The 17,817-nt window shown below is 40.0% G+C and overlaps 1 protein-coding gene across 4 annotated transcripts in view; it reads right to left on the bottom strand.

The window, feature by feature from the left end:
* Window positions 1-17,817, bottom strand: part of LOC139598918 (zinc finger RNA-binding protein-like) — a 77,564-nt gene that overhangs the window by 23,253 nt on the left and 36,494 nt on the right. For 3 of the 4 annotated variants that reach the window (XR_011682069.1, XR_011682070.1, XM_071445852.1), the window contains exons 3-9: window positions 16,686-16,968; window positions 11,180-11,324; window positions 10,186-10,404; window positions 8,709-8,950; window positions 5,846-6,034; window positions 2,285-2,585; window positions 1,182-1,375 (exon numbers count right to left, since the gene is read on the bottom strand). Coding sequence is in view for 2 of the 4 variants with exons in the window: in XM_071445852.1 (XP_071301953.1) it covers window positions 1,182-1,375; window positions 2,285-2,585; window positions 5,846-6,034; window positions 8,709-8,950; window positions 10,186-10,404; window positions 11,180-11,324; window positions 16,686-16,968 (1,573 nt within the window). In the remaining 2 variants the exon portion in view is untranslated. The remainder of the gene's footprint in view (window positions 1-1,181; window positions 1,376-2,284; window positions 2,586-5,845; window positions 6,035-8,708; window positions 8,951-10,185; window positions 10,405-11,179; window positions 11,325-16,685; window positions 16,969-17,817) is intronic. The other variant, XM_071445853.1, reaches the window with a different exon arrangement.

Below are 17,817 nucleotides of genomic sequence, written 5' to 3'. Positions count from 1 at the left end.
GTCGAATAATTACAAACTATGAAAAATTTGCATCATATTTCATCCACATATCTCATTCCACCAACATGAAGAATGCCCCACTGAGGTCAAAAGAAACATGCACAGTACAAAAATGTAAACATATGCACAAGCCTTTGCAGGTTCAGTGCCTTGTCACTCTTATCTTCAAGAAGGACCCAGGGAATTACAGGCCAGTTAGCCTCACCTCAATCCCTGAGAAGGTGATGGAGCACCTAATTCTTGACACCAGTTCCAGGCACATTAAGGACAAGAAAATCATCATCAGTAGTCAGCATGGCTTCACCAAGGGAAAGTCATGCTTGATCAACTTGATAAACTTCTGCAATGAAGTGACTGGCCTGGTAGATGAGGGGAGAGCAGTTGATGTTGTCTACCTGGACTTCAGTAAGGCCTTTGACACAGTCTCACCATAATATCCTCATAGACTAACTGTTGATGTAAGGGCTGGATAAACATACAGTGAGGTGGATCAAAAGCTGGCTGAATGGCAAAGCCCAGAGGGTGGTGATCAGTAGAATGAAATTTAGTTGAAGGCCAGTAGCTAGCAGTGTATCCCAGGGCTCAATGTTGGGTCCAATTCTGTTTAACATATTCATTATTGATCTGGTGATTGGGCAGAGTGCACCCTCAACAAGTTTGCTTATGACACAAAACTGAACGCAGTGGCTGATATGCCAGAGGGTTGAGCTGCTGTCCAGAGAGATCTCAACAGGCTGGAGAAACGGGCTAACAGGAACCTTGTGAAGTTCAACAGGGAGAAGTACAAAGTCCTGCATCTGGGGAGGAACAGCCTCATGTGCCAATATATGCTGGGGGCCACCCAACTGGAAAGCAGATTGACAGAAAAGGCCCTGGGGGTCCTGGTGAACACTAAGTTAAACTTGAGTCAACAATGTGCCCTTGCTACAAAGGCGGCAAATGGCATCCCAGGCTGCATTCAACAAAGTATTGCTAGCAGGTTGAGAGAGCTAATCGTTCCTCTCTAACTCAGCAGTGGTGAGGTCACACCTGGAGTCTTGTGTCCAGTTCTGGGCTCCCCAGTGCAAGAGAGACATGGACATAGTAGAGAGAGTCCAATGAAAGGCCACAAAGATGATGAAGGGACTAGAACCTCTCTCCATATAATAGTTAAAAAATAATCCATGTTTTCATATCAATACCTCCTCCACATAGTCATGGCCCACTGGCTGGACATCACTTTGCAAGGCAGCAAGAGTCGTAGATGTCACTGGTTCAGCTGCTGTGTCTGGTTTTACTTCCTGTGTTTGTATTGTAGCAGCAGTTGTTGCTTTAACACTTTCAGCTGATTTCATTTCTTCCAGTTTACTTCCTGTTGTCTGAAGTTTATTACCACCTACAAATCAAAAAAGTTAAATCTCTAACTTTCATAAAATGAGAATTATACATGATGTGCAAACTGAAGAGTTTATTTGCAAGTATCAGTGTTCTGGTCAAAGCATTATCAGTCTTAATTTTAGTTAAACTAAACATTTTTAAATACTGTTAAAGTTTTTTTTAAAAAGCTAAGCAAAAACTTATTTAAAAACCTAGTTTTTTATTTTAGCAAGAAATCTTTTGCTTTATATAGTTGTAATTGTAATTTTCATGCTTTTTCAAGAGATAGGACTGAATGGGAACAACTCAGCAAATATATTTTAAATTTTTTGTCATCAGATTTGTTTTCTTTTTGCAAATAGATCCAAGAAAGTACAAACATTAAAAGGTTTTGAGGGACTAAAAAAGACAGCATACTTTCAGTGTTGCAACTGCATAGATCTTTCCTTTGAGAGCAAGTTAGCTTACTATTGAACAACTGCTTTCTGTCTCTAAATGTCTGTCATGCTTATTTCATAAGTTTCCACTGTTAAATTTCCAGTGTTACAATAATGTTTCAGTTTCCCAGCTACCAACTGCCAATCTACTGCAGGCTGTGTTAACAGGCCAGGCTGTGAACTGAAATTAGAAGCAACTGGACTATAATCTGCAGTACTCCAGCAGGTACTACAGAAGAAACCAAAGGTGGGAGGCTTTTTCTGAAGGTGGGAGAAGCCTCCAGGAGAGGTCAGGTGAAGACAAAAGGGCAGAAAACAGTATAAACTGTGAAGCAAAATTTTGATACACATTCTTATTTTCCCCATTAGTAATAATTCTCGTAAACACAACAGAATTACTCATGCAGAAGTTAATTAAATATATTTGTACTTGTTGCACTAAAATATTTTTTAAAACTATCGAATAGGTTAGGTTTAAAATAAAGACTGACTTCTGTACTTGCCAACAAAGTTTATTTTTGGTGGAGATATTTTCTTTACAGCTATATTAGCAGCGGTTGAAGATGTTTTGTTGTTGGACACAGTGTTAAGTGGTGCGTTTGCCGTGGGAGTAAGAATTTTCACTGTAGAGGATGTGACAGAGGAGTTCACAGTACTGCTGCTAGTTGCTATATTTGAAGCAGAAGCAGTTGGTTTAGAAGCAGATGTGGATGTTGAAGTTGCAGCTTGGGTAACCACATTTGGTTCAGTTGATGGAATAGGTTTGCCAAGTTTTGTATGCAACTTTACTACCTATAAAAATAACAAGAAATTAATAATATTATCTCCCTGGGGTTGCTATAAAAAATTGAACTAGTTATAGGTTATTGAAGCTTTAACAGAAACATCAATATCACCAGTGATATTGATATTTTTTATTTTATTTCAAAGTGATTGCCTCTTTACTAAAAGCAATCTCAGGAGGAAAAGAAAGGGACATGCAAAAGTTCTTATCGTCTGTAATGAGGAAATGGTTAATATTTATCTCAGGTTGCTTATTTCCCCTAGAAATTCAGACATTTACTCCAAAAGCTGTGTAGATGAGAACAGAAAGTCAATAAATTCACAAGCCAGTAAAACTCACAAAACAGTTTGGGCAAAATGTTTCCAACGCGACTATTTTGTTGCCTGGTTGCTTTTTATTCTCCCTCCAAAAATTGTAGTACGTTGAACTATTTTAGTTATTTTAGTTCCAAATAATATTTGTAAATAAGTTATTTAATTCAGATTCAACACTCTCTCTTTTCATCACTACATTTTAAGAATATTTATAGACTTTCCAGGTTACCTAGCAAAATGGAAGATATTCCTTGGACAAAGGCTTTCTTTTCTTTTTGTTAAAGCACATCTGCAGAAAGAGTTAAGGAGGATGCAAAAGGCATATTTCAGAGCTCTTTATCTCCTTGAAAGTTAAGAGGTATGTGCTTATTCTTAGAAGTAATAAGCAGAGGCCTTTTTACAACACACTTGAGATAGAATAATACTTCTTTTTGGTGACAGCTAACCATCACCTGAAAAAGCAATACATGTAGTCCATAAGAACAAAACATGCAGAATGAAACCTGGAGACTGGGTTTGAAAGTAGCAGTAAAAAAAATGCAAATCTGCTAGCTATGTCTTTAATGCAAATACATGTACACAATCAGGTTCAACAAGGTGAAATACCAGATCCTGCACTTGGGTCACAACAACCCCCTGCAGCGCTACAGGCTTGGGGAAGAGCAGGTGGAAAGATGGAATAGGACCAAGGAGTGTTGGCCAACAGCCAGCTGAACATGAGCCAGCATGTGCCCAGGTGGTCAAGATGGCCAATGACATCCTGGCCTGTAACAGAAATAGTGCAGTCAGCAGGACTAGGGAAGTGACTGTCCCTTTGTACTTGGCACTGGTGAGGCCACACCTTGAATCCTGTGTTCAGTTTTGGGTCCCTCAAAACCAGACAGATGTTGAGGTGGTAGAGTGCATCCAAATAAGGGCAACAAAACTGGTAAAAGGTCTAGAGCACAAGTCCTATGAGGAGCGGCTGAGGGAGCTGGGGCTGTTTAGCCGGAAGAAAAGGAGGCTCAGATGAGACCTTATCACTCTCTACAGCTACCTAAAAGGAGGCTACAGCCAGGTGGGTGTTGGTCTCCTCCCATGTAGCAAGAACTAGGACAGGAGGAAATGGCCTCGAGTTGTGCCGGGGGAGGTTTAGATTGGATATTAGGAAAAATTTCTTCAAGGAAAGGGTTGTCAAGCATTGGAAGAGGCTACCCAGGGAAGTGGCTGAGCTACCATCCCTGGAGGGATTTAAAAGTCATGAAAGACATGTAGATGTGGTGCTTAGGGACATGGTTTAGTGGTGGACTTGGCAGTGTTAGTTTAACAGTTGGAGTCAATGATCTTAGAGGGCTTCTACACCCTAAATAATTCTATGATATGCACACAAGTGTATACATACACTTCTTAGCTTTTTATTCTTATTTTAAGCATGTTCCTCATCAGAATACAGACATATTAATGTCACGTAATATTACAAATTTAAGTTCAAGAAACTCTTCCAGATTACTTTTTTCCCACTAGAATGCACAAGATTCTTCGGTGTACCAAAGAAAGAGTCCTTTGAGATTTCATTTTTACACTGATGACAACCTTAGTATTAGTTAGCAACTATCTATGAGGAAGAGAAAAGGACATCCAAATATACAAAGATAATATATTATCGTACTCCATATACCTATGGAGTTATTGGGCACAACCCAAAAATTTAATGACTCAGCTTCATTAATGAAAGAACAAACACTAGGCAAATCTATATAAATGATAATTTTTGTTCTTCTACTAACAAAAAAACATTTGGAAAATTATTTTAAATTTGCTATGAGATTTATTTACTTGAATAGGAATGATATTACTGATGCCACTTTGTAGTGTTCTGAGATACAAAGGTCTATAAAAGCTTAATATTCTTACTTTGTTACTTACATTAATAATTCCACAGCTTTGAGGAAAATCTGTAATATGGGTGATGAAGAGAGACAGGGAAGACTTTGAGATGATCAAAGAATCTGATTTTATTGTGGGATACAAATGCTTATATAGTATTTTAGGAAGGCTAGTAATGTTTTACTACAATGATTGGGTTAAAAATCGCATAAATAAACTTATGCATTTTACAATATCTCTTGCTTGCAGAATTTGATGTAATTTTCTTTTTCCAGTAAATCCGTCTGATTTAATCTTCTTGCAATCTTGATTTAATTCTCAAAGTTCTGTTTGGTCTTGCCAAGGCATTTTATTTATCAAATCTCTTATGTTAATAAGGTCCAAAGTACGCACTGTTTTTTGTACCCCAATACTGTAATATCTAAACACGCATTCTACACTGCGCTATTCCATTTCTTGTCATATGACCAAATTTAGAACACAGGTCACAGGGGTTCACAGTGCAGCTCGCAGTCTTTATTCTAAAATGTTCACCTAACTGCACACAGACAACAGGGAAAGCATGCTTACCAAAACTCTTTAAACATACTCATAAAATCTACTACAGGACATTGTTCCTTGTTTCCATATGCCTTTTTTTTTTTTGCAAGAAATACCAAAAAGTGATACATAATAATCTCATTCCTTGGCACTGACTCAGTTTACAGTATTTCAAAGCACAGAGCACTTCACAGTGCCAAATAAGAATGTCAAGACAAGTCTTGAAAAGTGTTAGGGGGCACAAGCATGCTACTGCATGTCCTCATTGACACTTTTCCCCATCTTGCTCTATACCTTCTTCCTACAATTTACATACCTTTCCCAATATATCCTCTTCTCCTTGATGCTGTGGCAATATGTTTTCCCCCTTTCTCCCAACAAGGCCCTTGTAATAGTGAGCTTAAAGATAATTTTGAAACAAAAAGCAGAACTGTCTTTAAACAAAATTCTAATTATATTCTTTCTGCGTATTTTCTCCTAAGATGAGAAAAATTATGGGAAGAAATATATGACTGACTTGTATAATATAGATGAGAGAAAGTTCTTACTTTCTGATGTTTGGCTCCACGGATATGGGCAGCGTAAGCATCTGCTCCTGTACAAGACACATCACAAAGCTCACAGCGCAACTGATTCTGAGTTCCACGAGCAGTACTGTTGTTATTGGTGTTCTGGGAAGCTTTTAATGCTGCTTCTTTCTTTTTGTGTTTCTGGCCTTCTAAGTGTTCTTTATAAGTCTGTTTAAATAAAAAACACACACAGCTGGTTTTGAACTGTTTGTTCATCATTCATGTGTATACATGTAATATAGAGCATAGCATAAAACACGTTTTGTATGAAAAATACTTCCTACACTGAACATTGCTTCCCTATGACATGTTTTAAGGCATAAGCAGACCACTTCCAAAACCAAGATATTTTCTTCACCACCAGGATTCCACTCTTGGGTAATACAAAATGGTCTTTACTCCTCTACCTTCTCACTTCCTCAGTCAAGTACTGGTCAACATATATTACCATTGAAAGCCTGATAAGATCAGAAAACTGTCTCAGTTGCATTTTCCTACACTGTATTGAATTATTCTTGATTTTTAATTTTCCTCAAACTGCAAGACCACAGTTATTAAATGTATCCACATAACTAAAAAAGCAAATTCAAAAAAAGGTAGCGCATAAATAAAGCTACGCTGAAAATAAAATACACAAGTTGCTATTTGTTCCTATACTAACACTGGCAATCTATGGAGCAGACAGGGTGGAAAATAATGACTAATTTACCTAAAGAGTGAGAACTGTTTTGCCAAACATACACACAAGCATTTCATTAATCAATATCTACTTTTTATGCACTTGTATCCCCTTTGAAAATAAATTGGGATGCTGGAATAAAATGAATACATTTTCAGGACTACCATTGCATTCGTTTAACACAATATGGCTTTCAGTGGGGGCAGAGGAACCCACAGAGGCTGCTTCTGAGAGAGAAGCTCCTCAAAACTTGGATGTCCAGTAGAGCAAATCCCTGAAGACTCTGACAATGGACATATTGGCTGGCCCAATTATAGAAGTTAGTAACGCCTCTGTGATGACATATTTAAAAACAAAAAAACATGTGCAAGCTCTCTTTCTTCCTCCCCTCAGAGGGGTGGTGAGGGGGCCGCCAGGCCCCTTCCTGGTGTGACCGGGACTCTTTTTGGCGTGGCCACTGAGGCCGTGCTGCTGGGGCACCATCCCAGCGCCGCGAGCAGCCACGGGGCCGAGACCATGTGGCCATGTGGCCAGTGCCCAGAGCGCTCATGCGGCCGAGGGCGGCTGCCGCCATCCTGGCGCCGGGAATGGCCGCATGGCCCGGGTTAGTGCAGCTGGGGTGGTGCCACGCAGCAGCTGCCATCTCAGCATGGCTCACAATGAACTTTACTTGCTTAGACACTTTTAGCCCAGCAATGCTGCAAACAGGAGGGCAGAAGCAGCAGCAGCTTTTCCTTTTCGGCCCCCCACATGAGGACAGGCGCTGACTGGAACTGGCAGCCAGAGCAGCTCATGCGATGCTAGCGGGGACCACGTGACCAACAGTGAAAGGCATAGCAAGCAATTCTCCAATGTGGAGCCTAGACGGGCTCAACCTTTCAGCGCTGCGGAACTCTATAAAAACTTTTCAATTGATAGAACTTGAGAACAAATGAACCTATGGACACCAATTTTCTCCCAAGTCAAAGAAAAGGAAAAGGTGAAGACACATGAGGAGAACAACATGGTGACACTACGGTCGGTGAAAAATGAGGGAGGAGGAGGAGGTGCTCCGGGCATTGGAGGTGAGATTCTTCTGCAAGCCATGGTGAGGACTATAATACAACAAACAGGGTTTTTTCCCTGTAATTCATGAAGTGCATGGGGGATATGTAGAAGTCTACTCGCAGCCTGTGAGAAAAGATATGCTGGAGCATGTGGATGCTGAAAAGCTGTAATTTAGTGACAAACCTGAACATAGAGAGAGGACCCTTGCTTCCAGGAATAGAGGAAGAGGACCCTTGCTTCCAAACTAGAACATCTCATCCTTAAAAGACTATATCCCATGAACTAAATGACCCATGCAAACAGTTGTGGGAAGACTTTTTGCCTGTGGGAAGGACTCATGTTGCAGCAGGTTGGGAAGGACTGCTACTTATGAAAATTAGAACCATGTTGGAGAAGTTCACAGAGAACTGTCTCCTGTGGGAAGGACCCCATGGCACAGCACTCCTCTCCCTAAGCGAACTGAAGAAATATTTTTAGAAATGACAAACTGACTAAAAACCCCATGTTTTGTCTCCCTGAACTGTTGGTGGGAAGGAAAGGGGGGGGGGGGGGAGGGGGAAAGGTGTTCTAAAGGTTTATTTTAGTTCTCATTATCCTCTTTTATTTCTGTTAATAATTTTTTCTTTATACCTTTTAAGTTTTGAGCCTGTTTTGCCCTTAGAATGTTTTCTCCTAATTCTTATCTCACCCTGCGATCCTTTTAGTTTTTCTTTCCCCCTCCTCTGCTCAACTATAGCAGAGGAGAATGAGTGAATGGTTTTTGTGGGTGCCTGGCTTCTAGCCAGTGTCAAACCGTGACAACCATTCACAAAGTTTTGAAAAAAGTATTTTCTAAGAAGTTTGCTATGTTAAAAAGAAAATAAAATTCAAAGTTTAGAATACTTCTGGAGTCCAAAGCACAGCTGAAGCTTCTCTGTCCAAGCTAAGGGGATGCATCTTTTTGTCTTCTCATATGGCCTCTTTCTGTCATAGCATACATTTTCATTTAATTATTCATTTAGTATAAGTATAGAATCAGGTCTTTAAAAATTAACAAATATTCTTAAAGGGGCCATTTTTTTAGCTGAAAAAAATTATGACTAAAGCATATAGCAGGATATTACATAATACAGGTACCTGTGGTCCAGCACAGCTGATCTTGCAAACATCACAGTAGTGGATCTGGGGTGGTTTGGGAGGTTGCTTTGGTTTCAGTTGCTTATTTTGGAATGGTATCTTTTTAGTAAAGGTGGGCCCTGTCCAAGCAGCTGTTGCAGCAGCAGCAGCTGCTGCCGCTGCCTGTTTCTGCTGCTGCTGCTGCTGGTAATACGATGATGCAGCTGAATATACTGCAGCTTCATAGCCAGAATAAGAGGTACCTCAAAGATTAAAATAAAATAAATGTTACATCACTGTACATCATGTTAAATTACATAATACACTAATTCCAAGCATATTGCATAATAGAGTATGATATAAAAGAGTTATTGAGATCTTGTCAGGCAGTCTGAATTTTTCTTGATGTTTCACAGTACACAAATACATAGCATTCCATTTGTATCGGGAGTCTATTTAATTTTAGACAAAACTTTGCAGACACACTGTTCTGTTAAATATATCAAAGCATCCCTAAAGAATATGTGAAATTTCCTGGTACATCTGGTAAGACTGAGTATGATGCAACAAGAATTTTAATAAAAGATTTATCAAAGGTCACTTGAAATAAGCAGTCTTCCAGAGCCAGATTAACTGTTCAAGTTCCAAACAGAAAAGGACAGATATTATGTAGACTAAGGGAAAAAAAAATAAAAGAAGATAAAAGTTAGAATGTAATAGCATTAGCTGTTCTATTTCAAATGAGTTGCAGCACACCCTGTCTAGACACTCCTTGATTTCTAGTATCAAACTTCAGTAAATGAAGGAAACTGGGCTTTCATACCTTTTGAGCCAGTTTTCCCATAAACTTTATAGATCTACTCATTCAACTATTTTAATCCTCTAATCAAGCTCTGTTTCGATGAAGTCTTACAATCCCTTTTTAAACTGAAAACAAACTAAAACAAATAGTTCAAGGTAGCTATAACATGCCAGTTGATTACCATCTGGCCATAAAATTAACATCTTCTCACCTTTAACTACTTTTTGGATTTCTAATGTTTGAAGGAAAGTTTTTCTTTGTAGCACCCATTCTCCTCCCATCTTGGGTCAAGACAACCCAAACTTAAAAAATTTATATTTGACTGCTTCTCCTTGTCTCTGTAATTGCTGCTTGATGGCAGCATGCTCCAAATTTCCCAAGATTATATTTGTATTTCCATATTTTTTCTATCCCCCATCTTTTCTCTCCAAACTTCACAGTAAATCACAAAATATTTGTGCATGTAGTAATGCCAACACTCTGTATATTCTTACATGGAACAAAATAGGTACATACAAGCATCAAACCTCTTTTAGAGATACATAAAAATATTTTACCATTATTATGATTTAACTGGCTGATATTTCTCTATAGACTATGAAGTAATTGAACATAAACTGCTAAAATGCTGAGTATTTAAATCCTCTCCTGTAACAAATGCAAAGATCCCAGCAATATAATATGCAAAATTCTTACCAGAGTAAGTAACCGCTGTTGTACTGTATGTTGCACTTTGAGTATAGGATGGAACAACAGTAGCTGCAGCTGCTACTGGCTGCACAGTAGAAGATACTGGATATATAGAAAATGTAGTTGTTGCTGGACTTGGGGTTGCAGGTTTTATAGCTGTCACTTGTCGTGTTTGCTGGGCTTGGGTATACTGAGTTGCCCCTTGGCTATATCCTGCTTTTGGAGCTAATTAGGATAGAAAATAGAAATGTACAAACATTGATATGCTTTAGCTGAATGAAATGCAAAGCATATTAAGCGATTCTTAATGATATGCTAGGGAATAAACACATTAACAAGTGGGTTTTGTTTTAGTTTGGTTGGGTTTTGCCTTTTTTTGATTGGGTATTGTTTGGTGTTTTTACAGTAATGGTTATGCTTCAGCTACCATATATCCCACAATGATTAATCACATCGAAGTTCACACTAGCAAGCCTCAGATTTATTTATGTATTTTTAACTGTGCTGCCATTTTTTTAAACAACCTTCTCCTTCAATGATTTCACTGGAGTACACACTAAACCAAAGTACATCTAAACTTGGCTATTATTTCTAATTGTAGTAAAAAAAAAGTAAATAGGATTTATGTTTTGTAGCATTTGTGATATCGATAATTAAAGAACTATATACATTAACTGAAGAATTTTTTTAAAGTCTTTCTAACCAAGTTAGCATCTGAAACCAACACTGACTTTTTCAACCTATTTCAGCAAAAATTTTTGCCTAGAAGTATGTTTTGAGTGTATTAATAACAATCCAAACCTCAAAGATAGTTACTTATGGCAATGTCACAATAATGTTCAAGTTCTAGATGCATCAAGTTTTTTCTACATATTGACAGGGATTACATGTCAAAACAATAAATAAATCTGATAATATGAAATCATCAAAGATATGTTTTAAGCTATTAAAATAGTATATAGACTGTATATAACGACAGGAGTTAATTCATGCCACCTACCTGTCTGGTAGTATGACTCAGCCACTGAAGGCTGAGGCTGTGCAGCAGCAGCCACAGCCGCAGCAGTTGCTGTTGGTTGTTGATAATATTGTTTGCTGTCATAAGCTACAGCTGGGGCAGTAGATCGAACATAAGAATAGGAATCCTAAAAATTCAAAAAAGAAAACCCATCAAATTTCTCCTTAACTATATATCTGGAATAATAAAAATCATTAGCAGAGTCAAAGATTTTTCTTCTATTCTACTTAAGTAGATTTAAAATATATTTACAGATACATTATATACCAATATATGTATTAAAAAAATTAAATTTATGTTTACAGATACTTCAGGCCTGAAGACAAGCCTGAATGGTCTTTTTCAGACATAATAGAGGAGTTGATCTCATGCTATTAAACTACTTTTCCCCTTCCAAATTATTTTTGTTACCAAAAAGCAGCTCAGTGCACACTAGTCTTTCATAATGACTATATCAGACTGCATTCCTGTAAAATACGAAGGAAAAAACCCACCACAGATCTCCACAAACCACAATATATTCACAAGTTTAAAAACATGGAACCACGGCTTGGCCCTCCCTGCGACAGGAAGAGCCACCAGAAAAAAAATATCAAGGAGGTCCTATATTTTTCCCTTTGGGCAGGTAGAAGGCAGTAGCTCAAAGAAAAGGGGTGAATGGAGGCAAGTCCTCGCTTGGGGCAGCAGGTGAATCCCCTCCTTGCCCACCTCACCCTCCCAGGTGCCTCTGTACAATAGGTACAAAGATGTAGAAGGTCAGTCAAAGTATGATGAGGATAGAGGTCCATCTATGCCAGAGGTGTTGCCAGAATCAGAAAGGCCTACCCTCTGTATAACAACCACCTCCATGAGGAAAAGACAGGTTGCAGCTGTAGGCAGTTGCCTTCTAAGGTGAACAGAGGGTACAATATGCTAGATGGATCCTCCTCTTAAGGAAGTGTGCTGCCTCCCTGGGGCCTGGGTTAAAGACATGACTGGGAAAGTTCTCTAGCCTGGTACAGCCCTCAGAATACTACCCATTATTGGTCTTCCACATGGGTGGTGATGAAATCACAATATGTAATCCAAGGGCGATCAAAAGAGACTTCAGGGCCTTGGGATAGCTGGTAAGGGAATATGGAGCACAGGTTATTTTCTCCTCTATCCTCCCAGTTGTGGGCAGAGACATTGGAAGAAACAGATGAACCCAGTCTAATACATGGCTCTATGGCTGGTGTCACTGCCACAATTTCACGTGTTTGTATAATGGAATGGCCTACATGACACAAGGCATGCTGGAATCAGATGGGATTCCCCTTTTTCAAAAGAGAAAGAGGGTCTTTGCTCAGGAGCTAGTAGCACTCATTGATATAGAGCTTTAAACCAGACATGACGGTGGGACAACACATCAAGATTAGAGGGATGGAGTGGTAGCGAGGGCCTTCAGCCAGTGACTGAGATGTGCTAGCCACACTGAAGCACACCTGAAGACACAGAGATGAGCCAGGGGCTCCTGAGGTAATAGAAGTCACTAGAGAAACACCTCAGAGGAGAGGTGTTCCTATAAAAAAGGTGATATACTGACAGCCCAGCTGAGATGCCTTTACACCAATGCACGCAGCATGGGCAACAAACAGGAGTTGGAAGTCTCCATGCTGCTACAAAGCTACAACCTTGTTGTCATTACTGAAACTTGGTGGGACAAATCCCATGACTGGAGTGTGGTTATTGATGGCTACAGACTGTTCAGAAAGGACAGAGATAAAAAGAGGGGTGGAGGGGTTTCCCCTTTTGTCAAGAAATGGATAGATTATGAAGAGCTGTCTCTGAAGAACAGCCATGAGAAGGTTGAAAGCTTATAAGTGAGAAATAGAGACAGAGCTGAAAAAGGGAACCCTGTGGTTGGAGTTTACTACAGGCCGCTCAATCAGGAGAAGCCTATTGACAAAGCCTTTTTGCTCCAGCTACAGAAGACATCGCAATCACAGGTTCTTGTCCTGCTGGGGGGTTTCAACCACTCTGACATCTGCTGGGAAAGTAGCACAGCGAGCTGTAGGCAATCCAGGAGACTTCTGAAATGCATGGAGGATAACTTCTTAAGCCAGCTAATAGACAGCACTACCAGAGGGGATGCAATACTGGAACTGATGGTCACCAATGTAAGTGAGCTAATGAGGGTCATCAAGATTGGAGGCAGCCTGGGCTGCAGCGATCATGCACTCATAGAATTTGCAGTCCTGAGGAATATGGGTCAGGCTGAGTCAAGACACAGAATTTTGGGAAAATAAGCTTCCAGCTGTTCAAGGAGTTAGTCAATAGGATCCCCCTGAGAAACTGCCCTCAGGGCCAAGGAGCAGAACAGAGCTGGCAGATCTTTAAGGAAGTCTTCCATTGAGCAAAGAGAGCTTGCAATCCCCCAGCACAAGTCAGGCAAAGAAGGCAAGAGACCAGCATGGCTGAGTCAAACTAAAGGGCAAGAGGGAAATGCACAGGCAGTGGAATCAAGAACAGGTGTCGTGGAAAGCATATAGAGACACCGGTTGTGCCAGGATGATGCGTGGAAGACCAAGGTGCAGCAGGAGCTGAACTTGACAAAGGAGGCAAAGAATAACAGGAAGGACTTCTACAGGTATGTCAGCCAGAAGAGGAAGGTCAAAGATGATGTACCACTCCTGATAAGCAAGACTGGCAAACTCTCAATAATAATGAGGAAAAGGCTGAGGTACTCAACAGCTTTTTTGACTCAGTCTTCAATGGCAACCTTTCTTCCCACACTTCTCAAGTGGATAGACTGCGAGACAGACTGGGAGAGCTAAGTCCCTCCCACTGTAAGAGAAGATCAGGTTCATGACCACCAAGCCATTCTCCATCGTATTTGAAAAGTCATGGCTGTCATGTGAAGTCCCAGGAAACTGAAAAAAGGGAAACCTTGCACCCATCTTAAAAAGGGTAGAAATGAAGACCCTGGGAGCTACAGCCCTGTCAGCATCACATCTGTGCCTGAGAAGATCCTGGAACAGATCCTCTTAGAAGCTCTGCTAAGGCACATGGAGGACAGGGAGGTGATTCAGGACAATCAGCATGGCTTCACCAAGGGCAAGTCTGACCAACCTAGTGGCCATCTACGATGGAGTGACTCCATCAGTGGACAAGGGAAGGGCTACAGATATCCTTTATTTAGACTTCTGTAAAGCCTTTGACATGGTCCCCCACAACATCCTTCTCTCTCAGTTGGAGAGAGGATTCGATGGGTGGGCTGTTCAGTGGATAAGGAATTGCTTGGATGGTTGCATCCAGAGTGTATCTGTCAACAGCTCAGTGTCCCAATGGACATTGGTGACAAGTGGTGTCACTCCATGGTTCATATTGGGACCCAGTGCTATTCAATGTCTTCATCAATGACATAGATGAAAGGATCGAGTGCACCCTTGGCAAGTTTGCAGATGGCACCAAGCTGAGCAGTACAGTTGACATTCCTGAAGGATGGGATGCCATCCAGAGCAACCTGGACAAGCCCAAGATGTGGCCCATGGGAAACTCATGAGGTTCAACAAGACTAAGTGCAAGGTGCTGCACCTGGGTCTGGGCAATCTCTTGTATCAATACAGGGTAGGGAATGAAGAAATTGAGAGCAGCCCTGCCAAGGACTTGGGGGTGCTGGTGAATGAAATCATAGAATCATTACGGTTAGAAAAGACCTCTAAGATCACCAGGACCAACAGTCAACTGAGCACTACCACCATGTTCACTACTAAACCATATCCACACATTTTTTGAACATTTCCAGGAATGGTGACTCCACCACTTCCCGGGGCAGTCTGTTCCAGTGCTTTAGAACCATTCCCATAAAGAAATTTTTCCTAATATCCAAATTAAACCTCCCCTGGTGCAACTTGAGGCCATTTCCTTTTGTATTGTCACTTGTTACTTGTGAAATGAGACTGAGACCCACCTCACTACAACCTCTTTTCAGAGCAGTAAGATCTCCCCTCAGCCTCTTCTCCAGGCTACGCAACCCTAGCTCCCTCAGCCACTCCTCAGAAGACTTATGTTCCAGACCCTTCACCATTTTCACTGCCCTTCTTTGGACACACTCCAGTGCCTCAATGTCTTTCTTGTAGTATTTTTCTTTAATTTAGGGGACTATTATCTATCTGAATGCATCTAATAACTGACTAGTTTAGCAACCTTGTAATTATGTGTAAACATGCTACTGGAAAGACTCCTACATTTTGGTTCATTACCATATGTAACAAAGTTCAAAGCCCTACAAAGGAATTAATAACATACAGCAACAGTATAGTAGCTTTAAACAAATAAAAATGCAAATTAGAGTCTAGATAATGTAACAAAAAAAGCTGCTAAAAATACAAATAAAGCTCACATTTCTAATAGGAAACTACCTGGCCATGTAAAACTGCTCATCTTTCTGCATCTAAGCTGTCTGAAACCAATGGGCTAGGGTTACTGATGTGTATATACCCTTACATTGTGTCAATTTAGACAGACAGAAAAGACTGCAACTTCTCGCTCTTTGGAGTAAACAGTTATCTTAAATAAGTCCCAAGATAACCACTACGTACTGAAATCTTCCGACTGCAAAACTGATGCAGCACTGATTTGTACTTCTAAGTTTCTTTATTTCTGAAGAGTAATAATACCAGTCACGGACAGGATGTTGTTTCATAAGACATTTAAGCCAGTGTAAGAATGGGAAGTTGTCTGAGGTACCATCACACCTCTCCTCACCCTACATGATCCCACATCCATCTCTTGCATTGGCACCACAACTATGCAGAACCAAGGAAATTCTGCGGAAGTCTGTCAATCCCATGGAAAGATGCTGTTCCTTTTTAAGTTGGTTAACCTTCTGTGGAATCCTTATCCTGAACTGACCCACCCAAATGCTGACAACTGCTAGATTCAATGCAAAGAAGTGTCAGTAAAGGTCAGAGCAAGATGAAAACACAACAGTTTCCTTTTGTAAAAGCCTGTAGCCACACAAAGGTAGGCAGACATCTCACAAAGGGTACCCAAAATCTACTCAAAAGACAGTTCCTCTCCTAGAGTAATCTTCTATCCTCTTACATTTGGTGCTAGAGCTCCTGTGGCAACCAGGAATCTGACAAGGGAACTACTATCTCCCACTGAAAAATTTTATTGGAACAGTTTTTTCATCTAAATCAGTTCCATGACCCATTTAACTGCATGCCACTTGGACAGTTAGGCTAGCCAAGACAAGTATTTCAGCAGTAGTTCACAAAATAATCTGGAGATAAATGTCAATGCATTGTTTATTGTGTGAATGTCTAAATCTTTTCAGTATTACTGCTGATAATCCTCTATACGCACCATACAGAACAGCAGTCACTTCACATTCTATCACAGTTTTAGCTGTGAGCCATGGAAGAAAAAATATAAATATCACCACATTCTCTTATCCAAACAGGCCTCCTCCTTTTAACATATAATTTTAAAATTACACAATTATTTTTTTTTAAAAACACACCTGGTAGTTCTGCGTAGTGACAGGAGGTGGTGGTGGTGGAGCTTCTTGTTGCCTCTGTGTATAACCATAATCTGTAGCTGTGTGCGCTGTAGGATAGCCTCCATAAGCAGCAGCTGTTGCAGCAGCTGCAACAGCTACTGGAGCAGGCCTGGCTACTGCAACTGTAGCTGCTGCTGGAGCATAGGCTGCAGTGACAGTGTGCGCAGCAACTGGTGCTTGGTGGACAGTGTAGCTGGCAACTGTAGTTGGATGGGAATAAGCTACGCCTGAAGCTGGCTGCTGGCTACATTGGAAAAAGACAGTAAGTAAGTAATTAGATTAATCCAACATACTCATCTAATGCCTAAACATTTCAAACTCCCAGATTTGATTCATACTTGTCTGTTCTACAAACAGACCTGGAACACGCTATCATACACTGTAATTACTTTTATTACCTCTTATCTACCCCATTAAAAAGGCTGTATCATTTTGAAGTTTATGTGAATGAAAATATATCATGCAGGCAATGACTTTCTTCTTAGCAAGGAGTGGTGGTAGCTGTGTTCCACTGCTTGAAAAGATCCCAAGCCTTTCATTCAAAATAATACAGCAGTCTTACACAGTTATCTTTTCATGACCAATAAGTATTTAAGTGTTTTATTGGTTCTTCAACAAAACTGATATACCTGTCAAATTAAGAAAAATACTGCTTTTCTGTGGGAGCTCATTACTGATATACACTTGCATGATGTTTTTCAGTAAACCATATTAATGAGATTTTAAAGACTTATGTAAAAAATAGCTCAGAACTCTTAAATTTAAGGAAGAGAAAGTTTAAATATTTCTGATGTGTGAATTTTCCCACAAAAGTTGAAAATTATAAAAGCTGGCCCCACTCATTCAAACAGAAGTCCACTGCCTCTCAACATGAAGCATCAAAAGAACAGGCAGTCAAATCAAGCAAGACAACTGCTACCAGAGGTCTGGCAATCTTCCAGGCACATGCTGAGACTAATTTGCTTCTCTTTAATATGCAGGTAAAACATTACTATGTAGCTATTTAATAAAAATAAATAAATATTAATAGTGGAAATAAAAAAAATTATTGATTCTAAGATTTAATTATTTGAACTAAAACTAATATTGTTGT

This window comes from Agelaius tricolor, unplaced genomic scaffold (genome assembly GCF_023055355.1).
Source record: "Agelaius tricolor isolate 1412-34295 unplaced genomic scaffold, bAgeTri1.0.p SCAF_21, whole genome shotgun sequence".
Classification (NCBI taxonomy): domain Eukaryota; kingdom Metazoa; phylum Chordata; class Aves; order Passeriformes; family Icteridae; genus Agelaius; species Agelaius tricolor.
Note: the sequence above shows the minus strand (reverse complement) of the source record. Positions and strands in the feature narration are given on the sequence as shown.